Source organism: Borostomias antarcticus (genome assembly GCF_949987555.1).
Source record: "Borostomias antarcticus genome assembly, chromosome: 16".
NCBI classification, from domain to species: Eukaryota; Metazoa; Chordata; class Actinopteri; order Stomiiformes; family Stomiidae; genus Borostomias; species Borostomias antarcticus.
In genome coordinates this window covers 10,718,736-10,744,528 of record NC_140249.1, presented here as the reverse complement: position 1 = coordinate 10,744,528, position 25,793 = coordinate 10,718,736, and the positions used below count along the sequence as shown (strand labels likewise).

Here is a 25,793-nt window from a genome sequence, read left to right as displayed (position 1 = left end):
CAGCGTATGAATGGCTCCCCACACCATGGTCTATCCTGGCTCAGCGTATGAATGGCTCCCTGCACCGTGGTCTATCCTGGCTCAGCGTATGAATGGCTCCCCACACCGTGGTCTATCCTGGCTCAGCGTATGAATGGCTCCCTGCACCGTGGTCTATCCGCGATTCACACTTGTTGCAGAGGTCGTCATTGGAAATAAGAAATTGTTCTTAATTCATTTTCCTGTATAGATAAAGGTTAATACAGTATTAGGCTTAAGTAAGCCCGAAACTGATACTGTTCTCCCGATGATGTAAAACAATCATGTACAGTAGCATTACACAAAGCTATGTCTTTTAGATGACAGTTTCATTAAAAACAAACAGGAGTTTTGTCTTTTTGAGTTATTACCGCGTCTTAACCACCTCTCTAGTTTTCATATGCAGTGTCTCCAGGGGCGGACTGGCCATCGGGAGCTTACCCGGTGGCCTGGTGTGCCAACTGGCCTGGCCCGCGGTGAATGGCCTGCCCTCCCCCCCCCTCCCCCCGTGCACCAAATCGTGCAGCACCCCCCCTCCCCCCCGTCAACAAAACGAAACTGAAGGTGTTCCATCTCACCGCATCAGCTCAGCTCGTGGCCTGACTGTGGCTACATCTCCCGGTCTGAAATATTCACCCCGTCCGGCCCTGAGTGTCTCACGCTCTTTCTTCCTCTGTCTGCTCCCTCTCTCCCCAGACAAGGCGTGGTGAAACTCCCTCCTCTGGAGTTCAAGCCTGCCCTGCTCATTGAGACGTTCAGCCTGAACGTGGTCGTCATGGAGAAGTCCACCAGCGCTCCCCCAGGCTCCGCCGCCGCCGCCCCCCTCTCCTTCCACGACCTCAACCGGCGCCATTACAACACCTTCCACTGTGACTTCACTATGGCGTGCCAGGCCATCAGCCAGCGCGTAGACATGGCGCTGGTCCGCCTCATTCACCAGTTCAGCACCATGATCGACGACATCAAAGCCACACAGACCGACATCAAACTCAGTCGCTACACCGCCGGCTCCGCCTCCCCCACGCCCACCTTCAAGGCCCGCCCCTACCGGCACTTCAGGTCGACGGATTTCAGCCGCAGCTCGAGGGGGAGCCTCAACGGGGCCGGGCGGAGCGGCGCGGCACAGAAGAGCAAAAGAGGAGTCGTGGGGGGAGGGGGAGGAGGCGGCGGTCTGCCGCCGAACGGACCTCCGTCAGGGATGGATACGCTGGGGAGGAGGGAGCCCAGGGGGAGGAGCTCGCTGGGGCGCTCGGAGCGACGCACCTCCAAGGTATCTGTTAAGGAGTACCATTTAAACTCAAATTATCAAAGCATTAGGTGAAACTTATTGTGTGGAAGTTGGTTTCCCTGCCCGTATTCTGGGTTTATGCGGTAATGTTATATTTCACTGTCTGCTTTGTCTCTTCCGCTCAATGTCACATGGTAATTCGCCTTATTCACCTGCCATATTGGTCAGTCTGACGTAATGAGGAGTGCGGATGTGGAAGTGCCCGTTGCCTTCAATGTTAAAAGTTCGCTGTAAAAACACCACTTCAAGAACCAAAATAGTGTATTCAGCCTGTTATTTTGACTATTGGGGTTACAAACTCATCATTACCAGACTCCGATTGTTTTTCACTGCCGTTTTCGCGTTTTGAAATACATCGTTGTGAATGCAGCTGACGGCTAACTATGGCTCATTCATCTCAATGTATTTCCAAACGCGAAAACAACGGCAGTGAAAAACATCATCATCATGATGATGATGATGATGATGATGATGAAAACAACGGCAGTGAAAAACAGTCTGGTAATGATGAGTTTGTAACCCCGATAGTGTGTTCAGCCTGTTATTTTGACCATTTCGGTTCTTGAAGTGTTTTTTTTTACAGTGAACTTTTAACATTGAAGTCAACGGGCACTTCCGCATCCGCACCCCAGACTGACCAATATGGCTGCCAGGTGAATAAGGCGAATTGGGAGACATCCCTGATCAATCTGTCCCCCCAGGTGTCGAGGAAGGGTTCGCGTGACGTGGCCGACCACATGGCCATCCAGATCGACGACTCCGACTCCATCACGGTGTCAGAGCAGAGCGAGCCGTCGGCAGAGTGCTGGCAGAACATGTACAAGCTGCTCAACTTCTACTCCCTCATCTCCGACCCCACCGGCATCCTGGAGAAGAGCTCCCCAGAGAACTGCCTCTCAGGTGGGCGTCCTCACCCGTCTCGTCCCCTTCCTCTCAGGTAGAGCTGTCTAGGGCTGGGTTTCAAAAATCCATTCATCGATTCTGAATCTATTCTGAATCAAATGATTCAGAATCGATTCATGAATCCCAAAATCAATCTTTTATTTAATGAATGAATGAATAAATGAAGGAATGAATAGTTCATTCATTCATTCAATGATTCATTCATTCATTCATTCTTTTTTTTTTGGAAATCAGTATCGATACCCAGCCCTAGTATTGATGTGTTGCATAACTTGGCAGTCATGTAATTAAGGTTACAGCTAAGAAAAACACTAACCGAATTGATATTGAATCGAATCGAATCGTGATAATCGATTCTGAACCTTGTGAATCGGAATCGAATCGATTCTTGAAATTCGAGTCGATACCCAGCCCTAGAGCTGTCCATCACTCCCTCCCCTCTGTCAGTCCTAATGGCTACAGTGCATGTAGCGGTCACTGCCTGTCCTGTCTGTCTTCACCAGGTCCATTGTGAGGTAGGGCAACTCTGGAACATCGCTCCCATCCCTATTCAGACAAGTGAAGTTATCCCAGAATAGCAGGCTATTCTTGCTGTCGTGCACAGAATCCCACAAACATCTCCATTTCTCCATCCGCAAAGAGTTAAATTCAGACTGCAGATGACACAATAGTGACACAATGCAATGACACATTTTACTGCCACTCACTCCCTCAATACTCTCACTCACTCCCCCCACCCGCCCTGTGTGTGCGCGCGGGGGTGCATGTGCGTGCGCGCGTGTGTGTAACAGATGGCGGACGCAGCCCGTCTGAGCCCCCGTGTCATGTAATCTACGAGAACGAGCAGCAGGACCCCACCACCCCCAGCAAGCCGGCCGGGGGCGGGTCTCGGCGACGCAGCCTGGGGAGCTCAGAGCCACATCACGTGACACTCATCGTGTTCGGTATCGGCATGGTCAACCGCACCCACCTGGAGGCCGACATCGGGGGTCTGACCATGGAGGCGGAGCTGAAGAAGATCCATGGCAGCTTCACGCTCAAGGAGAAGATGAAGGGTGAGGCTCAGTCTGACGGTTCAGATGCACTCAGCATGCAACCGTCCTCCCGCTGAGAAATCACTGATGACCACGAGCTGTATACTGTAGTTTTCTTGTGTTAACTGTCAGTTGTGAGTTTTTTCTCAAGGAATATATTTTTCAGTACTTGAATGGTTCCATCATTTTTTTATAGTCTTATTTGGCATTATGTCAGTATGTTATAAGGACCTAAAGGTCTATGATTGAATTATTATCTTCCAGGCAGACTGCCACATTATATTAAAGTTTTTGGTCTGTTGTTCACTGGACACTTGTGTGGGGATACTGTTTTGTCCATGAGAATTATGGAGTTTGCGTTTTCATGGGTATCAAACGGAACCAAAAATGCAATGGATAAATAGGTATTTGTTCCAATAAAATGGTTGTGTGGGCCTAAAGATTATTTATAAATGCATCACCAACTATAAGACATGTAACAAAATATATGTAGGCCTTGAATGGGGTCATATAAATTCTATTACAGGGCTGCGAGTGACCTAGATGTCCAGGTGAAAGGCACTTCCCTACTAATTGTTCTCAGGCCATTCAAATCAGGAGTGTATAGGCTACTGCTCCCAACAATAAGCCATGATGGCTCAAACACCCATCGAACCCGTGATTTTCCCCCCGCAAAGAGACGGCAAATTAACATGTCTATGCAACGTGTAGGCTATGACCGTTTGCAATGGATTCCGTGTAGTAGGCTATGAGATAGGACACGTCCTAGGATTTCCTTAATGATAATGCGCCCCAAAAAAGAAAAGTAAAACCTTTATTTCAACAGGCAAGTCAATTAAGAACAGATTGTTATTTACAACGACGGCCTGAGTAGTGACAGCAGCCACTTGAGGGGAAAGGAGAAGTGGGCTAGAGGATAAAAACAGGTTAAAAGAGCAAAAATACCTCAACAGTAGCAACTAATCATAGACACAAAATACATCAACACTGGTGACAAGTGCAAGTCAAGTCAAAGTCGCAGACTCAAGTGCCCATCTCTGACTTGTAGTTCTTATTGTCTCCTGAATTAACCATCTGAAACATGTATTCGGCCAAAATTCTTTGAGGCTTAGGCATGTGCTGTTTGACAGAAATTAGTTCATACTTCAGTTCATGCTTGAACCATTGTTAACTTTACAGTAGGAGAAAGACTAGTGCATCTTAAGGGAGACATAGTCGATCAGACTGTGAACCAGTCTTTGTTCTAAGCTCATCTGTCAAACATAAAGGTGTCTGGTCATTATTATTTTAAAAGGTTTAGTAGAGATTATCTAGCTCAGCTCAAGTTGAATTTGAAGGGTGATTCCTAGTTGATGTTCCCTTCCTCCATTGTCTACTTACAGTAGCCTATTTTCCAACATAAGGGTATCTACATTTTCATAGAATTGTTATATTTGCATTGCACTATACAGTATGTTTGAGATAATTACTACCTTGTTTACTTGTTGTTTTCCCTTTACTAACCTCAAATCCGGTTTCGCAGACATACTGCACCAGAAGATGACAGAGACTTGTGCCTCGGCTCACATAGGGGGGGTTAACATTGTGCTTCTGGAGGGCATAACACCAGACATCCAGTGAGTACTTCCTATAAGGTTGTTGATGTTGATTCTTATAATACCATTGATTTTGATTCTTATGATATAATAGTATTACTGCCATAAATGGTCCTACTGAGCATCAAATCAATTATTGAAAATCTTTCTCTGTATTTCTATAGATTTCTTTTTTTATGAACCTCAGAAGTTAATTAGCTTTTTCTATTATCTAAATGTAATCAAGCTGTAGCCTACAGTACATGTACAATTTAGACATTTTCCAAAAGACTGCTTGCATTCAGTCTTAGCACTGAATATAGAATTATTTTAGAGAGCAAAGGAGGGTAGTTGTTCAAATTTACTCGATTGTCTCAGACATATCTCTGCGTGACTCACTTCTCGTTTGCTCTCTTCTTTTACTTTCTCTGTCTTTTCTGCTACCTACTTGCATAGACTGGAGGATTTCCCTACATCTCCTACCAGCACAGCCAAACAAGAATTTCTGTATGTTATGTTACTATATGCTACCCATAGCAGAGCAATACCACAGTAGCGTAAATGCACAGTTTCCATCTTGTCTGGGATCAGTCTATGGTGCCTCAGTTTTGTGTCAGTGTGTACAGTTGCGCTGACCCTCTTCTCTGCCCAGTTGTTACATGTTTAGTATAAGCTAGATTAAAATCCCCCTTTATGTGGTCATTGTGCAGGAACATACAGTAGTGTAAGCCGGGACAACTAAGACCCAAGCAGGGTTTGGTCAAGACAGGCTAGGGTCAAAGTTAGTCCCTACTGTTACTGTTCTTCAATAGCCTAAATTACTCTCCTTCTTTTTGATGTTTTGGCCGTTCTGTTACCATTTCACTATCCTTTCCTCCTGGTGCTATTTCCCTCCTTTGTTTCCAAAGAAGTATTAGATACAGTTTAAGTTCATTTCAACTGTGAAATGTTTTCTCTTGCATAAGTTTTTTTTCTATGCACCTTTAATGTAAAAGATGCGGCTGGGGTGTTAATGTGCATCGTGTGAAGTGTTTTCTCTGGAGTCGCAAGTCTTTCAAAACGTATTGTTTTTGGTTACGTTGTTATATGTTGCTATAAAGATGCAAAAGCCCTGACACTCCTCACTCTGTTTCAGAACGGTTGTGAAATGCAACATTGCCAAGTCACAGGCCCTCTACAGCGCCCAGCGAGGTCTGAAGACAAACAATGCTGCCGTCTTCAAGGTTGGCGAAATCATAATCAACATCCCCCAGCACCCGGCCACGCTCCACAGCATGATGGTGCGCAGCTCCCACCAGCTCTCCAAACAGATCTCTGACCTCATCCGCCAGCCATCCAACATGTGAGTCTATACTAGCCTCTAGCCTCACTGCATTCCACTTGGTTTGACAGTATTAGGGTCAGGTTGGATGGACTTTTTTGCCCCAGAGCTCACTGCCATACCAATTTATTGTTTAAAACGACGACATCAGTAATAATGAAGGTCTTTGAGCATCTTGTTCTGCTGCACCTCAAATCCATCCCACAAATCCACACTCCGGGACCCTCAACAGTTCACCTACAGAGTAAACAGGTCTGTGGATGACACAGGAAACATGGCCCTTAACTACATTCTACGGCATCAGAAACACGCAGGCACCTACGCCAGGATCCTGTTTGTGGATTTCAGCTATGCCTTCAAATGCCTTATTATTACTATTATTATTATTATTAAAAACAGTTACAGGTCGGAGTACAAATGTAAAGAGCCATGGATTTAGAGATTGAAGGAAGTACCTCAAGCTTTAGAGTCTGTTGTAAGGTATTCCAGGTATAAAGAGCATCATGGAAAAAAGCAGCTCTACCAAGTTCAGAATGCACTCGAGGAACCCTAAAAACAAGCCGATCGTTTGATCGGGTCTGGTAGGTACCAAGGCTCCAGTCCAACAGACACGAGATGTATGGTGGAAGCTTACCAATAATAGCTTTGAAAATAAACAAATACTAGTGATAGTTACACCTTAAAGAGAAAGGAGACCAGCCTACCTTAACATAAAGAACAGTGGTGGGTATCTATCACCCGTAATAAATCTTAGGGCGGAATGGTAGGCACAGTCTAGGTGTTTCAGGGTAGTCAAAGAAGCATACAGTATCTATAGACTGCGTCACCATAGTCTAATACTGATAGAAGACAGCTTGAACAATTCTCTTCCTGCTGAACATAGGAAAGCTAGAGCGTTTCTGCACAGGAAGACAATTTTTCGGTGGAAAGACCGGATAACCTTTTGGTTGGTTACCTAACTCTTAAACTCTCCATTTAACACCCATTAAAGACTTGTTTGCATAGAGTAGTTTTTGGGCTAGTCTGATTGGTTGTTGATTTGAGTGTGGACATGTTGTGTCCTACTGTATATGTGTCAGAGTTCTATATAGCTATTTTTAACCTTTCAGTCCACCTCCTAATCGGGAAGACACGCCCACCCCTCAGCCGTCGGACAAGGGCTCGAGCATCAACCAAACCCCAGTGGAGGCCAACGAGTTCCCCCAGCTGCCAGAGGGCCTGGAGAAGAAGCCCATTGTGCTCAAGTTCAGCGCCATGATGGATGGCATCACCATTGGAGCTGCCTTGCTGCCCTCCCTCAAGGCCGAGTACAAGATGGGCCGCATGAAGAGCCATGGCATGACAGGTTGCCTTACAGCTTGGATATTTTTCTATTTCTGTTTTGTGAGAAAGCAGTTCAGGTTTATATTTCCAGATGCATTAAATCAGTTTGATTGCATTTTTCTTTTTTGTGGCTAAGCACAGAAATTACGGCTTTGCTTGGTATTCAGAAATTCAAGGAATTCAGTACTACAGTAGTAGACTTGTAGACAGATGCACCCGGGACTCAGTACTGCAGAAGCAGAAAACTACAATCTCAGCAACTCCCTTCTTTTATTCCACTGTAAATCCCACAAACCCCTTACCAATATGTTCTATAATATTATCCATCCAGGTGCCCAGACCAGGTTCACCTTTGAGCTGCCCAACCACAAGCTATGCTTCCAGTCCAAGGTGTCCCCAGTGGACAAGTCCACCATGCCCCCATCGGCTAGCCTTAACCTGCCCCCGGTCACAATGTCCGGAGAGTACATCATGGAGGAGCATGAAAGTCACTCTGACCAGGGTTGGGCGCTGGACGACTTCCCCGCCAAGCAAGGCAACTACCTCCAGGGCAACTACCTGAGCTGTGAGGCAGAGGTAAGGCTGCCACATCCATCAAATATTACAAAGGTCTTTCTAATCCTTTTTCTTTATGGTAGCTCTAAATGTTGCAGTTGATTTCTCAGCTGTGTGCTGAGAAACTTGCTGTATTGAGCGTAGGTGAAGTACGAGGTTAGGGTGCTCTGAATATATTAACCAGTTTTTTATTTTTTATCTTAGTTGAGTTAATTGTAGAATTGAAAAAATCATGAAACGGCTACAGAATACTACATTTTGGACAAACACAATTATACAACAGCTAGTTCCGACTGCACATTGTGATTGGCTAAGACGCATTCCAAGCAGTGCCTTAAAACCCTAGTTAAGGCACTGAGTTAATCACCAAATGTATTCCTACTCCCTATCACTTGTAGCGTATTCGCGTTGCCTAGCAATCGCTTGCTTGCTCTGTTTACGTTGTGGACCAGTCCAGCTGTAAGTTGCCTATAGCAACGGTAAACAATTGGGAACTATTTCGGATTGCGGAGGGACGAAAGCAACACAATTTAGCTAAATGTAACACTAAACCCTTTTTTTTTTTTTTTTTTTTTTTTTTTTTTAAGATATTTTATGACAATGCAGTGCTGTTGTATAAAAGGCGCTCTTTCTCTGCTTCGTGTCGTGCCTGCGGCCGTACCACAGCCATGCTAATAAACCACAGTAAAGCACTCCCTCTCGTGTCTTATATTTAAAGTCGCACTGAAATGAAAAAAGCATTCTGTCCCATTTTGGTTCACATAATTGGTCATAGTGTTCACCTATTCAACGATGTATGCCAAAACATTTAAAAAATTCTACTTTTGTTGTAATCTTATATCAAAGTATATAATTTCTTTCTTCCTGGAAAACGGTAGGTCACGTGCAATGACGACAACAGGTACCTTAGATTCTAGGCCAATAATCTCATGACATCCACCCGTCAATCAACGCTATCATTCTATTGAATCTGTCTAAAGTTCTAAAAACCCGTCCACTTGTCAATGTTCCAATCAAATTCCTCTAAACATATGTCCCACCCTCATAGCTTGTTTGCGTCGGAAATAGTCAAACTACGGAAGTTAGATGATCTCAAACGTCCTTTTCAGTGCGACTTTAAGTATATTAGCATCAGTATAACACAACAAAGTATTTCCACCAAAAAAGTCGCATTTTTGTGGGCATTTTATTGTTTGTCCATATTGTTTGATTTGTTGGTTGTCTTCCCACTTCAGATTGGGTCATTTGAGCACAACCTGACGACAGACCTCCTGAACCACCTGGTGTTCCTGCAGAAGGTCTTCATGAAGGAGGTCAATGAGGTCATCCAAAAAGTCTCAGGTCTGTAACATCCAGCATGGATTTGATGGTTTTTGTGGTTTTCCTTGTCACTGTTTCAGAACTCCTGCATTTTTAAATTTCTCTTAAGTAGCATAAGGAAACATTTTTAATTTCGAGAAGATCCGGGAAGGTGCCAGAACATTCAAGTTCATGTTTTATGTATGCAGGTGGAGAGCAGCCCATCCCTCTGTGGAACGAGCACGACGTCTCAACTGATGCAGACAAGCCTAAGATTCTACTCTACTCGCTCAACCTCAAGTTTAAGGTGTTTTGGCCTGTCTATTCCTACTCTGTCCAATGTTTTGTCATGTAAACGATTGATATTGTATTCTATACATGCACGTATGTACAGTACCTTTAAACTCAAGTTTTGAATCAGTGTTATTCTACCGTCTGTAGGGTATCCAGATGACCGCCACCACACCGTCCATGAGGGCGGTGCGCTTTGAGACGGGCCTCATTGAGCTGGAGCTGTCCAATAGGATCCAGTGTAAGGCCCAGCCTGGCGGCAGCAGCAGCTACCTCAAGCTGTTCGGCAAGTGCCAAGTGGACCTGAACCTGGCCCTGGGCCAGATAGTCAAACACCAGGTACATATTAATAATGTACAAATTAGAGAGTAATCCATCCATCTTCCATCCATCTTCATCCGCTTATCCGGGGTCGGGTCGCGGAGGCAGCAGCTCCAGCAGGGGGCCCCAGCCTCTTTCCCTAGCAGCATCAACCAGCTCTGCCTGGGGAATCTTTAGCCGCTCACAGGCCAGTGCGGAGATGTAGTCCCGCCACCTGGTCCTGGGTCTACCCCGCGGCCTCCTCCCAGCCGGACACGCCTGGAACACCTCCCTAGGGAGGCGCCCAGGAGGCATCCTCACTAGATGCTCGAACCACCTCAACTGGCTCCTTTCGACGCAAAGGAGCAGCGGCTCTACTCCGAGTCTCTCCCGGATGACTGAACTTCTCACCCGATCTCTCAGGGAGACCCCAGCCACCCTCCGGAGAAAACTCATTTCGGCCGCTTGTATCCGTGATCTCGTTCTTTCGGTCATGACCCATCCTTCATGACCATAGGTGAGGGTGGGGACGAAGATAGACCGGTAGATCAAGAGCTTTGCCTTTTGGCTCAGCTCTCTTTTCGTCACAACAGTGCAGTAAAGCGACTGCAGAACCGCACCAGCTGCTCCGATTCTCCGGCCAAACTCCCTCTCCATGGTTCCCTCACTCGTGAACAAGACCCCCAGATACTTGAACTCCTTCACTTGGGGTAAGGACTCATTTCCTACTCGGAGCGGACAGGCCACCGGTTTCCTGCTGAGAACCATGGCCTCAGATTTAGAAGTGCTGATTCTCATCCCAGCCGCTTCACACTCAGTTGCGAACCTATCCAGAGAGTGCTGGAGGTCGCAGGCAGTTGATGCCATCAGGACCACATCATCTGCAAATAGCAGCGACGCGATCCCCAGCTCACCGAACTGCAAACCCACCTCCCCACGGCTACGCCTCGATATCCTGTCCATGAAAATCACAAACAGGATTGGTGACAAAGCGCAGCCCTGGCCAGGCCAACCCCCACCGGAAAGGAAGACGACTTACTGCCGAGGACACGGACACAGCTCTCGCTCTGGGTGTACAGGGATTGGATGGCCCTAAGTAGGGATCCTCTCACCCCATACTCCCGCATAACCCTCCACAAGACCTCTCGAGGGATCTGGTCGTAAGCCTTCTCCAAGTCCACAAAACACATGTAGACAGGTTGGGCAAACTCCCAAGCCCCCTCCAAGATCAAGATTAGAGAGTAGTGAATGCACATATTATTATTAGTAGTAGTAGTAGTAGTAGCTAGAGGAGGAGGAGGGTTGGATCTTCAGTGTTTGACAGATAGGGTTGAGAGTGTGTGGGCTACTCCCCCTGAATTCACAGCTACATAGTTGATTAATCTTCTGTATTTTCCCTCCAACAGGTATATGAGGAGGCGGGTTCAGACTTCCATCAGGTGGCCTACTTCTGCACCCGCATTGGCTTACGGAATGCTCTTCAGGAGGAGATCAGTGGCTCCTCAGACAAAGAGGCGGTCCTCATCACACTCAATCGGCCAATCGTCTTTGCTCAGCCTGTGGCCTTCGACAGAGGTTAGGATGTTTTGAAGAACACTTTTTCTAATTCCCAGAAATCGTTTTTTAATTCCCATTATTCACCTCGATCGAAATTAAGACTCACTTGTATATACGTTTTGAGTTGCATTACCATCTTCTATGGACTAGTTTGGGTGTACCCAGACCCCAAACCATGTGTGAAAAGACTGAATTTAACCTGGCAGATGGGATTTTCCCTCATGGCTAGGTCATAGCAGGCTTGTGGTGCTTAAGTTACATATGCTTTAACCCTTTTACTCAGGAGTAATGCTTTGACAAACAATTATTAGATCCATTGTGTCTTATTTTTGTGTTGAATCAATGTTGGTAAAACTGTGTAAAACACTTCATTACTGTACATGCTAACTGTCTGAATGCTCACTGTAGCCGTGCTGTTCTGGCTGAACTACAAGGCGGCTTACGACAACTGGAATGAGCAGCGTCTTGCCCTCAACAAGGACATCCACATGGCCACCAAAGAGGTGGTGGACAAGCTGCCGGGAATCCAGCAGACCTCGGCCCAAGCCTTCAGCACCCTCTTCCTGCAGCTGACCGTCAATGACCTGGGCATCTGCCTGCCCATCACCAACACTTCACAGGTACCTTGCAGGTTAAACTGCACATTGCCCAGTGCTCCATGTGGCAGTCATGGTGAAGAGGCTGGGAGGGTTGAGTTCAACAAGGACACCATAGCACTTTCCTAGTGCTAATAGTCATTTCACTATTTCATACTGTTTTCATTCATTTTTTTTATACTTCATTATATTTACCAATTGATGAGGAGAAGAATACAGAATGCTTAATGGAATCACATCAGGCAAACAACACATTTTATAATAGACTGGTCCCATGTACTGTATTAACATCAGTGGTTCCTAGAAGTCAGTCAAAGATCATTTTATCCCTTATCTCCATAGAAAGGACATATACCACTAATCGAGGGCATCCGCTCTGAAGCTGGGGGCAGCAGATCTGTAGGCCAGCAAAAATATGCAAGAAAAGTAACCTATTATCTATTCCATATCTTGTGAAGTGAATACTTGTGATGTTGTGCAACAATCTATTGTGCTTTACTTGAGACAGCCTGTCATATGAATACTGTGCCATCATTGGACGACATAATGCTGACATAACCAGTCATTACAGTTTATCACAACCAGGTCATATTATAAAAATAACTTGACATAATGCAAATGGAGTTGAACATGGTTTTCTGTTTTCTTGGTTGAGACTTTCTCTTCCTGCATCTATCTGAAAGTGTTATGTCAGTTGGCATAGCTATTTTGGCCATTTATATCAGAAATCTTGTGACAGATGTGAAGGAATGTCACTTGGCTATATATATACTGTATCTGTCAGTGTCATGAAAGGCACTTTAGTGACATGATGTACAGTATATGACAGGCTGAATCAAATAATGATTCCACGGGGCTAATTGATGGTACAGGATACAAACACATTTCCTCAACTAAATAACCCGGTAGCACTTCATTTTGAGACTCTTGAACCATGATTAGATACTTTGTTAGACAGTAAATTATTCACCCATCATGTTTAGTCTGTTTTAGATTTTATGGCTTATTTAATTAATTTGATTATGCAATATTTAAATTGTGGATAACATTACAGCTTATAAGTGCATGAATTCACTTACAAACAAAGTATGTAAGAATTTGCAACAGACTTTGGACAAAATACCTTGAAATGAAGTCTTACCTATCTGTGTCTGTCTATCCCAAAACACTACTGATGACACTTAAGAGTTATTCCTCTATTTGAGCTGTCCCCAGACTTCACTTATTTGACATCTTGTCATTTCAACCACCCTCCTGATAGGCCAACCACAGCATCGACTTTGACACGGGCTCTGCCCTGGTGCTGACCATCGAGAGCACGCTGATCACCGCCTGCTCTTCCGAGTCACTAGTCAGCAAGGGCCACTTCAAGAACTTCTGCATCCGCTTTGCTGAGGGCTTTGAGACGTCCTGGGATGACTGGAAGCCTGAGAGCCGAGGAGACCTGGTCATAAACGCATGTGAGTTGCACAACTGTCCACAGTTAAAGATGGAAGATGCTGTGTGTACGCTTTGTCTGAGTTCTACACAAAAAGCCAGCCAAACATGTTGGCAAGAAATTGTCTGATTGGTCAGAATTTGGCACACCTCACCAAACTCTTAAGTAAAACATGTTTTAGGGAAATTAATTAAATAAGGATTGAAAGTAGATTAATATTATATCATATTTACACAAACATTTAGTGGAATGGACTCCTTCATCGGGCATCGTCTGATCATCGCGTGATGAGGTGACACATTTTTACTAAAAATGTAAATGTCTAATTTGTAGTTCATGCCCTCTAAACAATTCTGTTTTTCAAATCTAACTGCATTATGCTGGTTTAAAACTAAGTTGCTGATTTTGACAACAGCGACCATCACATTAAAACTCAAGGCAGGGCGATTTCGTCCTCATCGCGTTACCATGGAGACGTTGAATCACAGGCAGAACTCGCATTGATGATTTGAGGTAGTGTTTATACAATTTAATATACACATATGAGGCTGAAAATTTGCATTCAGGTTGTCTGTGGTATATAGTTTTTGAAGAGTCAATTACTTTTTAGTTGCTGTGTTGATGCGCATGGTTGGCTTTTTTTTGTTCAGGACTGGTAGGACGGAAGCTAGTCATGCCACTGAAATAGCTGTGAATTGAAATGACAGGAAATAATGTCTAATAAATTAGGTCTTGTCGCCTGGACACATCAGTTCCAAAAAGTAAACAACAGCTTTTGTTTAGCTACATATAGACTAGAGGAGTTTCACTCAGCATAGACGGTAATCTCTGAGAATGTCCCACGTGGGAGTCTAATGCTTTGACCACTACTCTACTTGTGGAATTTAGGTAAGGGATAAAAAGGTTGGAGTGAAAGGATGAACGTGTGGAGGTTTGGGGTATAGTCACATAAAGTCATCCCCACCGGGTCTTGAACCCCGATCTCCTGGGTTGGGAGTCCAATGCTCTCACCACTACTCTACTTGTGCAGTGGAGATTGGCGGGTTGATTTGATTTCTTGGGACTACTGCCTCTTGTGGTGCCAACAGAGAGATGCAGGCCAACATTACTGGGAGGGAGGGAGGGAGGGAGGGAGTGATAACCCGACAAACACTATACTAGCTGAGCGGCTAGCCAGCCACGCAAAAAAAGGCAGAAAATTGTCTTGTTCCAGGCATGGCCGATAAGGGAATCCCCCAGCAGATGGTCGATGAGGGAACCTTCCGATCAATCCATGGGGTTGATGCTGATGTGGTCCAGCATAATTATTGCCGGTCATAATTATTTAGGAGTGCACCTGGACAACAGGCTGGAATGGGCAGGATGTATGTAGAGCAGTGCTGAACCTGTTCTACCAGTCAGTTGTAGCGAGCGTCATCTTCCAAACGGTTGTGTGCTGGGGCAGCAGAGCCAACAGGATGGACTAACTGATCAGGAGGGTGGGTTCTGTACAGCCACTATCAGACTTCTATCAGACTTTTATCAACATTTCATCCTTACTTACTTGATGGATACTTGAATCTTGCACAGCCTAGGCCTGCGCACTTTGTATATTTTTTGCACATCTATTGTACATTTTTATTTGATTGTGCTTCTTTGTTATCCTTTGTATACTGCTGCTGTCTGTCACAGTGCAATTTCCACGCCAAGATCAATAAAGTACCTACCTACCTACCTTGATCGTCATTCTGTTTCATCTGCAAAACAAAGAGTGACAGAATTATTGCTGATACATTGTGGTCTCTCTAATGATTGATTGTCTTTGTGTTTTGTTTGTATACTGTAGGTGTTGTCCCAGATGGTACTTATGAAGTTTGCTCCAGGACCACAGGCCAACCTTCTGCAGGTAAGAGCTGCTGTGATGAGGGAAATATCAAATGCACTTTAATACCACTTCACCGAATGGTGCTTATTGTAGTCCAATGCTGCTTATATAATCAAAAATAAAAATGGTCTTTACTATGCATCTCTTTCTCTCTGTATGTCTCTCTGTTCTCTCTCCTTTCTTTGGTCTCTCTCCTCTGCTCTCCCACAGAGAGCAGCAGTGCCGGCACCTGGACACTGAATGTGCTGTGGAAGATGTGTGGTATAGACGTCCACATGGACCCCAACATCGGCAAGAGGCTGAACGCCCTGGGCAACACACTAACGTCGCTGACGGGTGAGGAGGACGTGGACGACATCGCAGACCTCAACTCCATTAACATGGCCGACCTTTCTGATGAAGATGAGGCGGACAACATGTCTCCCACCATCCACTTGGTCAGTTATTGCCCCTAATGTAGCCTAACACCATATCATTCACTTAAAACATGAGTTCTCAATGCCTATACCTATTCGCAATGTGTCGGTTTGAAAGAGAATGTTGTTGTTTCAATGTGTGCATATGTGGGTATTGTATGTAAATGAATGCATATTTAAACCTTATGTGAAAGTGTTGAAGTGTTTATTTTAGGCCACTGTGCCTTACCACCATTTGTGTATGTTTATGCTATGAGTGTTCTGAATCAACCGATTCAGCCTAACGGTGCTACATTTCTCCATGGTCAATAAGTTTAAACACTGGTCTACCTGAATTCAAATAGCATTGGTCCGTCCATCCCATTGTTTCCAGAGTCCAGAGGGAGACTGCAGCCCACGCCTCACATTTAGGAGGCGACTGGTAAACCACATCCTGGGCCTGAGCCCTAGACCCCAGAGTGTCTCGGGCCCAGCAGACTACCTTAATATCACTACCACAGGTCACCTCAGAAGAAACAGGCCCAGGGCCCCCAGACCCCTCTCCTGGGGATGTGTATGTAGCCAACCATCATCCTCCTCCTCTCTGCTGCGCCCACAATCACTTTCAGGGTGCCATTCCAGTCTAATTGTCCCAGATACACGGTGGAGAACGCTAAGTGATAATACTTTATGGCAAATTTAAAGGACAGGTTCGGAATCTAGCATTGTAAGCCATGTTATAAGGTTATTTACGATCATATACAACGGCCGATATCAAAGTTTCGTCAAATGGTGCTCTCTCAAGATATAGCCCGTCGCCGCTAACACACTCAATGGATCCATAGGTGCATAGACAAAATCCCTCAAAAACACCATACACTCTAGTATTTAAAGATAGGAAACTCACCGAGTGGTCATTGTTGTCCATTGATGTTCTGGCAAAAAAAATCACCACAAAGTATGCTTCCGATCGGCTTCCGAACCTGTCCTTTAAACTGAGTACTTCAAGAGAGTTTGCTTGGTAGCATTCACTAACTAAACTGGTGTCCCTTAGCACTTGACTCTGCTGTTGGTTGCAGATGTTTCAATATTGTTCGATAAGTTGGATAAATGAAATACACTTCTCTGACAATGTCAACAAAGGGTAAAGTTAATCTGGTTCTTCTATCGCCCACCCAGTACCATTGTTGTGATTACTTCACTTGGGTAAGAAGTGGGTCTCTAATTGGTGCTGCAGGCCTGAAGGTTGTAGTTTTTGTTTGGTGGTGGTGGTGGTGGTGGTGTCTTTGAGGGCTATACTTTCTCTGTCACCTGTGGTGACCGAGAAATATTGACTAATTTGGGTGAGTTGTATAATATTTGTTGTAAAACAATTAGTGGATATATACTATCCTGCAAGGTTTGTGGTGTATCATGTTAGATGTTTGGTGTGATGGTTTTAGGGTTGTAGGTTGTTGTTTCTGAGGTATAATATGTTGAGTTTGTTCCACAGGAACCCATAGATCCCAGGAGGCAGGTGGCGGTGGGGAACCAGGTGATGGACGCGCGAGGGAGGAAGTACACCAAGAGGCTGGTGGACATCCGAGAGCTGAACGAGCAAGCCAAAGTCATTGACGACCTCAAGTAGGAGCTCTCCTCTCAAATATTGTTCCTAATAACTGACACATTACCTTTTTATCTTCTCAAACAAGGATTGAGTTTTGGACATAATTGGCTGGTCTTGTGGCTGAAAGCCTGGGCTTCAGTGACATTTTGACTTGTTTAAAAAACTTTTTTTTTTTAAATTAGGAATTTGCTGCGCAGATAAGTCCTCCATTTTGAAACACTATATCTAAATGTCATGAAATGCAGTAGGATTAATTTAAGTTTTGTTTAAAACAAAGCTCTAATGGCCAGTGGCGCTTCTCTTTTCATTGATATCTTTCATTCTCCCTTTCACCCTCTACTCAGGAAGCTGGGGGCCAGTGAGGGCACCATCAACCAGGAGATCCAGCGCTACCAGCAGCTGGAGTCGGTGGCTGTCAATGACATCAGGAGGGATGTACGCAAGAAACTACGCCGCTCCAGCATGAGGGTGAGCACGCTGTAGACGCAGTGGACTGACCATGCGTAACGTACATCACTGTCTGCTATTATTAGCACACACACGCTGACAGCTAGCTGACGTCGGACCTGTATGTCATTTAATTGTTTGTCGTTCCTCCAGGCTGCGTCTCTGAAGGACAAGTGGGGCTTGGGCTACAAGCCCAGTTACAGCCGCTCTAAGAGCATTTCTGCAGCAGCAGGCAGGCCCCTGCCAAAAAGAATGGAACGCCAAAGGTACTGTTTTACAGCAGAGGGCTTGATAAACATTGCAAATGTGGAGGATTACCTTGCTCCCCTCAGTTTTATAGTTTACAACAGCTTGTCGCACATTTAAACAAGTGCACAGTAAACATGTTGACCCCTACCATTGATGTCCCCTTTGTGTCGGTGAAGCATTGGAAGCAAGTGTAAACTTTTACGTACACTAGCAGTCTTTTGCAGGTGTATTCTGATGATAATACATCAGTGGAAGCTGTTTATGAGCAGCTGGGTTTGACACAACTGGCGTTAGCCAATCGGCTAGTCATTGCTTGTTTTGTGACAACGTCCTATTCATATCCCTTAACAACCAAGCACAACTGCGTCTAAGTAAATAAACAAAGCTTCTTAAAATGTAATCAGTTAGCTAGCTAGACACAATGCTTACGTAATTAGTGATCAGGTCGCCTCTTGGCTGACAGCTTGGCTGGATGGATTATGGCACGACAATATCCTCCGGTCATCATCTTTTACTAGTTGAGGACAGAGAGCAGAAGTGCTTCTCATAGGTTATAGTCCCGCATTTGACTAATGTAAGAGTTTCAGAAAGTGAACGCTGAGCATGTTGAGCGTGAATCACAATGGCATAGTTCTAGCCGATCTTGCACCTTATCCACCTATGGTCATGACAAAGAGACTGACAGTTATGACCCAGCCATGTTGTTAACTGGGCTCAGCAGTCACAATCACAGCCTCTGTCTGGGAGGTTCTGTAGTGCAGGTAAACTAGCACAAGAATAGTGTTAATTCTGCTCCACCACTGAAATGGATAGCAGAATAAATGGTCAGGTGTGAGGGGATCCTAAGATGATTGGCTGTCATGTCTCTTCTCCCCCCTCAGTTCCAGAATAGGAGACGTAGATGACCTACCAGACATTAGAGTGGACGCATCTTCCCCTGGACCCAGAGTCACCTTCAACATCCAGGACACGGTAACCAATACAAAACCAATATTTACAGTCTATCCACAGTAAAGTAGCAAATACCATGTAGTAATCTTTGACTGCATTAAATAGTATACTAACAGGAAGAGGATAATAAAGCAGCAACACCTAATTTACATATACAATTAGAATACAGGAACAACATTATTAGTGGTAGTACTGCACAATGACAACCAACTATTGTTCTAAATACTCTCTAGTACTAGTACTTAAGTATTGTAAATTAAAGACAAGTAGCACTTTTTTATCAGCTTATAATTCAAGCACAGTAAGCCATTAAATATTTCCCAATGCCACATTACATTGTGTTGAGTTGAGGGCATCATTTCATTATTCATTTCCATCTCCATGCTTGTTCCTCACCATGACGGTCCTCACCTATCACGGCTGTTGGTGTCCCAATGTCGTGGGAATGTTTTAGTTGTGTTGGATAAGGCTAATTTCGCATAGGGGGACCTGATCAAAAACTTGGGAAATGTATTTTGTACATTTAGACTGTATCTGTTTCACATAGCAGTGTGTCCCTATGATAGCTGTTCTATTGGTGTCCCTGTTACTGCAGCTCTGGCATCAGGAAAGCAGTTGGAGGGAGTAGTTATTGTAGGAGTGCAATATCTCCTTGTTACTTTGTGTTGCCATGCATTCTTTTTTTGGATGAGTTTTTGATTAATTTTTGTTTAATTTAAGATAAATAATCAGGCCTTGGATTCCACAAACCAACCTGTCAGTCCAGGAGAGGTGTTCAAGGTATTTCTAAAGACAAAAAAATCCAACAAATGAAAATCTGAAATGAAAACCAGATTTTTTCTCTTAATCTCTGTCTGTAATGCATTGGTATACTGATTTATTTGATTATGCAAATTCAAAACAGGATGGTCAAAAAGTAATAACATTTTTTGGATGACCTTGGATGATTTTCTTTGGGTGTTATCGTAGTTTGAGGCATGCCATCTTTAGCAGCTCCTCAAGTGCTTGCTAATATTTGTGAAGTAACTCTTTACAAATGTACAGTACATTATAATGCAACTGGCATTTTAACATGATACACATCTAGCCTATAGCCATAGATATAGAAAAACCTTTTTCATGCGTATTGTACTATACTTGCATAATAAAACCTTGTGTTTTTCTATTAGAGCAGTAAATACATCACTTGATATTCTAATTCAACATATTACCAGTGTTCAGATTCCTGTCCTGTTATGAGTTTGCATGGTGCTCCGAAACAACACAAGTACAGTATGTGTTTTCCTGGTAGCAGCAGCTATGCATGGTCAGTCCTGTAATGTATATGACCCAAAGCCTGTAGACTATATATATTGTTAGTCAGTCAGTGACTCTCAAACTTGCTGGCACTTTTGCTATAGGCAAACGCACAATGGTCCCATCTCCGAAAAGTTTCGTATTTATATCGGTATTTATATTTGGTTTTATATAAGTGTCCGTGAGTCCGTAGTAGGTGTCTGTCATATGGGTGGAATAATTGAATGATCCACCTACAGGTGAATGCTTCTGAACAGCAATGCACCCACACGCACAATCCAATACCAGTGAGTCGGTCTTAATAGCACCAAGAACTACACTATATACGTACTGTATGGACCTTAGTATAGCTGCTGCTTCAAAGCTATGGAGTCTTAACATATCAATATTCATCCCATATTCTTCTTATCTAACATTTAATCAACATGGATGACTTAACCCTTTGTCTTTCATTTGACATGCTTTCTATTTATTTTTTTTATTTTTTCTAATGCATCGGCCTAACATGGGCATGCTGCACTTTCCAAGCAGCTTACATTAGTAACATTAGTTAGTTGTAGATTGTGTGAATGATTATGACATGTGTGCTTGAGTTACATGAATTATATCTAAGGTTCATAGTGAAATGCATAAAGCATAACACCCTAGTCTATATAACGATGAACTTTATTGCAATAGCCCCTGGCAGTAGAAATAATGCATGTGTATGCAAAGCTTGTGAAGGTTTTATCAATTACTTGTGAATTTGTATACAGTAGTGTCACCACTCATTTGCTGTGATGCTGCTCTGTTAGGAGCTGCAGCTTGACTGTTTTACTGGTTTGGGACTGGGTTTTTTGGGGGGGGGAGAGCTTAGCTAATTCTCCTGAGCTCAGTGGCACTACAGCCCCCTGCTGAAGAGTTATCTTCATCCTCACATCCTCCCTCTCTCCTCTGTCTCTCTCCTCTGTCTGCTCACAAAAGCCTTATCTTTGAAATCCCTAACACACACACACACACACACACACATATTTAAAACATATTTCAAGCAGATAACGTCTTGTATCATAGGACAGTCACCTCTAGTATAGATCATGCTACGTTTGTTAAGGTGTATCATCAAACATGACAAATGAATGTCACAAGGGAACAGTTCTATTTTACAGAATGCTATCTGCAGCAGAGAGTAAAGCACATTTAACGGTAGACTGCAATGAGGTCACCATACAGAGAAGGGCATCATTCTGCTTATCACCATCATCAACAACACAATTCAATCATTGGTTTTTCATTATGTCTCCTGATGTTGGTGGTCTTCTTGATGCCTATAAGCAGAGCTGGCCCCATTTTGTATGATGACTTCATACTGCTTAGTCTTCCTATAAGATGGTGGATTTTCACAAGTGTGAGACTCTAACTCCTCCCTTTTCTGAATCCCCCTTCCTGTCACTGCGAAGTTCCAGGAAGAGACAGAGATGGACCTGTTGTCCATTGACGAGCCGCTCCATCCTCATCATCCTCACTATCATCTTCATCACTTCCCATCTGTTAGCGAGGCGCACTTCCCAGTGTTCAGTGCCCCCGCCACCCCCGCCGTCTTCTCACCCACCCTTCCCTTCCAGCACGAAGACATGAGACGCGACGAGCTCTCCTCCTCCTCCTCAGAAGACTCTGACAAAGAGGAGGAGTTTGACCGAGAGAGACCGTCCAGCTACTTCAAAAGGCCTGTGTGAGTCATCCCTCTTCTTAATTGTGAACTCTTATGGGTCTGAATCCTACCTTAAAGGACAATGCTCGTTTTTGACAACCTGGACCTTATTTACGGCATATAAGACGTTTCACTCACCGAGATAACTTTGGTGTAGTTCGGAGGCATGTAGAAGAAATTTAAAATCCAGCGCGAGCCAAGTATATCCATGTAATGGCGGCGGACGGGGCACTGAGAATGCAGCTTCTAAAAAATCTATTTTCTGTCGCGAAACGGTTGTTTTCATCAATCTCAAACTCACGCATTGCCACAGCGTGCTGGAGCAACGCTCCACAACAGGCCTACGCTCTATGTAAGCACAACTAGCGATTCATAAAGACAGATTGATTGAAAACAACCGTTTCGCGGTAGAAAATAGATTTTTTAGAAGCTGCATTCTCAGTGCCCCGTCCGCCGCCATTACATGATATACTTAGCTCGCGCTGGATTTTAAATTTCTTCTACATGCCTCCGAATTACACCAAAGTTATCTCGGTGAGTCAAACGTCTTATAAGGTCCAGGTTGTCAAAAACGAGCATTGTCCTTTAAGTGCGGCACACGTGCATGCTCTCCTTACGACGGCGTCGGTAAATTTTCTGACTCCAGTTCAAATCCCTTGTCTTTTTTTTGTCTGGGGAAGCATTAAAAAAGCTTCATTCCAGTTTGCTCTCCTCCCACAGGCAAGCGTCACACAAGAAGGCGTCAGGCTTTGCGGCCGTCAGCCAGCTGTTCAGCGAGCGCTGGCCCGGCACGCCTGCTAACCGCAGCTTCATGAGCCCACCCACCGAGAGGAACATCGACTTTGAGCTGGACGTGCGGGTGGAGATCGACAGCGGCAAGTGTGTCCTGCACCCTACTACCCAGCAGCCCGAGCACGACGACATCTCCTTCAGAAGGTACAGTTAACTGGAGCACCCACACCTTTTATCAACTGAAGGCACTAGGACCATGACGTTCTTTCTGAAAACCTCATCCACAGATCAAATGCCACACATCCTTAATGCTCTACAGGCTGGTATCTCAAATCCCATTCCTGGACTAAAACACCTATTCAGTAACAGTCAGTGACAAAGGGATATCTCTGGCAGAATTGAATCATGATAAAAGCAACTAATATCATCATTAACAGTCAAGTAGCCTCATCTATCGATGAGGAGTGATTCATGTTTTCCATGTAGCTGGAGGTACTGTAGCGTTAATTAGCAGTTGAATGAAGTCCCCCATTCTTATACCATCTTCTTCTACTTCCTTTAGGAGTTGTGACCGCAGCCTTAGAAGTTTAGACCAGGAGTCTCCACCCAAGAAGAAGAAGCTGCAGCCCAACTATAGCTCCACAACTCACCTCCTGGCTGGCAAGAAGGTGCCCTCCACCCTGCAGACCAAATCTAACGATCTGGAGACCACTGTCTTTTACATTCCTGGAGTAGATGTTAAGGTCAGTCGGGTATACAGTATTGTCACCATTACAGACTGTTAAAATCAAATAAGAACTCAGGAACGGGAGGGGGGGGTTCATGAGGTGACACACAGAGACGGCGACACATGCAACTTCAGGTGTCTCCGGTGGAAATTGTTCCCTGCATTTTCCTATCCAAGCTGTCCTCCTCCCGCAGTGGGCAGCTATCGTTTATGGCACCCGGGGACCAAGTCCAAGTGCTCAGTCCAGGGCCCCGTCCCAGACCAGCCCCTACCCACTCCCACTCCACCACGAGTGTCACTCCAAATTAAGTTTCTCTCGCAGCTGTGGAGGGCTCTCTCAATTAAGGGGGAGGGTACATAAATGGACAGCCAAATGTGGGACGGACTCCCCACTCCACCGGAACAGACCACAACAGGGAAGCAGCCGTCACCATGGCATGTTTTGGTGATTTATGGGGAAAAAAATAATAATTTTATAATAAAAATATAATTAAATGCATAACCATATAATGAGAAATGATCAAAAATCCAAACGGAGACGGAGTGGATAGGGCGAGGGGATAGGGGGAGTGGATAGGACGAGTGGATAGGACGAGTGGATAGGGGGAGTGGATAGGGCGAGGGGATAGGGCGAGGGGATAGGGGGAGTGGATAGGGCGAGGGGATAGGGGGAGTGGATGGGCGAGTGGATAGGGGGAGTGGATAGGGCGAGGGGATAGGGGGGTGGATAGGGCGAGGGGATAGGGGGAGTGGATAGGGCGAGGGGATAGGGGGAGTGGATAGGACGAGGGGATAGGGGCTGGTTTGAGATTGGGCCCAGGTCTTGGTCAGGGACCGGACTGAAGAGCATCTGTTCTTCTGCATGTTTTTCGCTGTGGGTTCCTTGTGAAGAAACCCTTGCGAACACGGGGAGAACATGCAAACTCCTCACAGAGAGGCCCGGAACCTTCTTGCTGTGAGGAGACAGTACTAGGTACTATGCCATCGTGCCGCACATGAGCAATTTTTGCAGTTCAGTGTCTTGCTCAAGGACACTTGGGCACACTCAGAACCGGGACCTTGCAATCCCCAGCCGGCCGCTCTACCTCCCGAGCTACGTGTCGCCCCACATGTATTGGTTTGGGGTCAGAGGTATTAAGCAAACCTCAAATTAGAATTTAATATATAACCATCTGTTCCCTCTTCTGCATCCAGTTGCACTACAACTCCAAGACCCTGAAGACGGAGTCGCCCAATGCCTCGCGAGGATCCTCCCTCCCCCGCACGCTCTCCAAAGAGTCCAAGCTGTATGGTATGAAAGATAACGATCCCAATGCTGCCCAAAGCAAGACTAACTCACTCCTACATCCCCCACCCCCACCTCTGCCATCAGGTACTGAGAGCTCTCATCCTGCCTGCATGCCCTTTGACCTTTTGTATTGGCCCATGCACTTGAGTGCATCATTCCAATTGTGGCCACACTCCCTAAATCAACCTACCAAATCTAATGCATGCTTTTTTGACAACCTTGGTTCCAAGGTTTGATTCCAGGTTTGGTCAGTGATATTTAAGGAGCTCTTGTTTGCTGTGAAAATCCGTTATGCGGTTTGGTAGGCCCTGAACATGAAGCCTATTCAGAGTGGAAATATTGAATCTGTAGTCATAGCATGCTGCAGTGACTCACTGGCCCATGTCTCCCGTACAGCCAAAGGCAAAGGTAGTGGTGGGGTGAAAACAGCCAAGCTGTACGCCTGGGTGGCCCTCCAGACACTACCAGAGGAAATGGTCATCAGCCCCTGTTTGCTGGACTTCCTTGAGAAGGCCTTGGAGACAATTCCTATCACCCCTGTGGAAAGAAACTACACAGGTGTGTGTGTGTGTGTGTGTGTGTGTGTGTGTGTGTGTGTGTGTGTGTGTGTGTTGGAGGGTGAAGGAGGTGCTGTTGAGGGACTGGGTGTGTGTATGTTTAAATGTGATATTTATGTGTTATCATCCTGACCAAGCCAAAACCATACTGCACGTGAGAGCTGGTACTAAGGAGTGTACATGTGTGTCTCAGCTATGAACTCCCAGGAGGAGGACATGGGTCAGTTTGACCCCGTGGAGCCCTTAGAGGAGTCTACTACGTCCCTGGTGTCCTCCTCCACCTCCGCCTACTCCTCCTTCCCTGTGGACGTGGTGGTCTACGTCAGGGTGCAGGTACTCGGATTCATGCTCATCATTCCTCACTCTACAAAAGGCGTGCTCCAACTGTGACTGTCACATTATTCAGCTCCTTATTTGCATCATTGAATCCTATTAATTGGATTGTTGTAGACTGGCCGCACTGCGTTTATAATTCTATTCCTGTCAGTAGTCTGTAC

General features: G+C 45.1%; 1 protein-coding gene across 1 annotated transcript in view; it reads left to right on the top strand.

Moving 5' to 3' along the window:
* kiaa1109 (KIAA1109) overlaps nt 1-25,793 on the top strand; it is a 95,151-nt gene that overhangs the window by 55,136 nt on the left and 14,222 nt on the right. The window contains exons 48-75 of the mRNA XM_084451246.1: nt 715-1,288; nt 2,008-2,206; nt 3,001-3,264; nt 4,766-4,859; nt 5,953-6,159; nt 7,248-7,483; nt 7,793-8,037; nt 9,252-9,357; nt 9,525-9,622; nt 9,757-9,945; nt 11,313-11,481; nt 11,872-12,083; nt 12,402-12,485; nt 13,321-13,519; nt 15,323-15,382; nt 15,572-15,798; nt 16,151-16,330; nt 17,249-17,379; nt 17,707-17,830; nt 17,963-18,075; nt 18,940-19,030; nt 19,730-19,789; nt 21,742-22,013; nt 22,713-22,928; nt 23,287-23,467; nt 24,646-24,823; nt 25,136-25,297; nt 25,490-25,629. Of these exons, the coding sequence (XP_084307372.1) occupies nt 715-1,288; nt 2,008-2,206; nt 3,001-3,264; nt 4,766-4,859; nt 5,953-6,159; nt 7,248-7,483; nt 7,793-8,037; nt 9,252-9,357; nt 9,525-9,622; nt 9,757-9,945; nt 11,313-11,481; nt 11,872-12,083; nt 12,402-12,485; nt 13,321-13,519; nt 15,323-15,382; nt 15,572-15,798; nt 16,151-16,330; nt 17,249-17,379; nt 17,707-17,830; nt 17,963-18,075; nt 18,940-19,030; nt 19,730-19,789; nt 21,742-22,013; nt 22,713-22,928; nt 23,287-23,467; nt 24,646-24,823; nt 25,136-25,297; nt 25,490-25,629 (5,011 nt within the window). The remainder of the gene's footprint in view (nt 1-714; nt 1,289-2,007; nt 2,207-3,000; nt 3,265-4,765; nt 4,860-5,952; nt 6,160-7,247; nt 7,484-7,792; nt 8,038-9,251; nt 9,358-9,524; nt 9,623-9,756; nt 9,946-11,312; nt 11,482-11,871; nt 12,084-12,401; nt 12,486-13,320; nt 13,520-15,322; nt 15,383-15,571; nt 15,799-16,150; nt 16,331-17,248; nt 17,380-17,706; nt 17,831-17,962; nt 18,076-18,939; nt 19,031-19,729; nt 19,790-21,741; nt 22,014-22,712; nt 22,929-23,286; nt 23,468-24,645; nt 24,824-25,135; nt 25,298-25,489; nt 25,630-25,793) is intronic.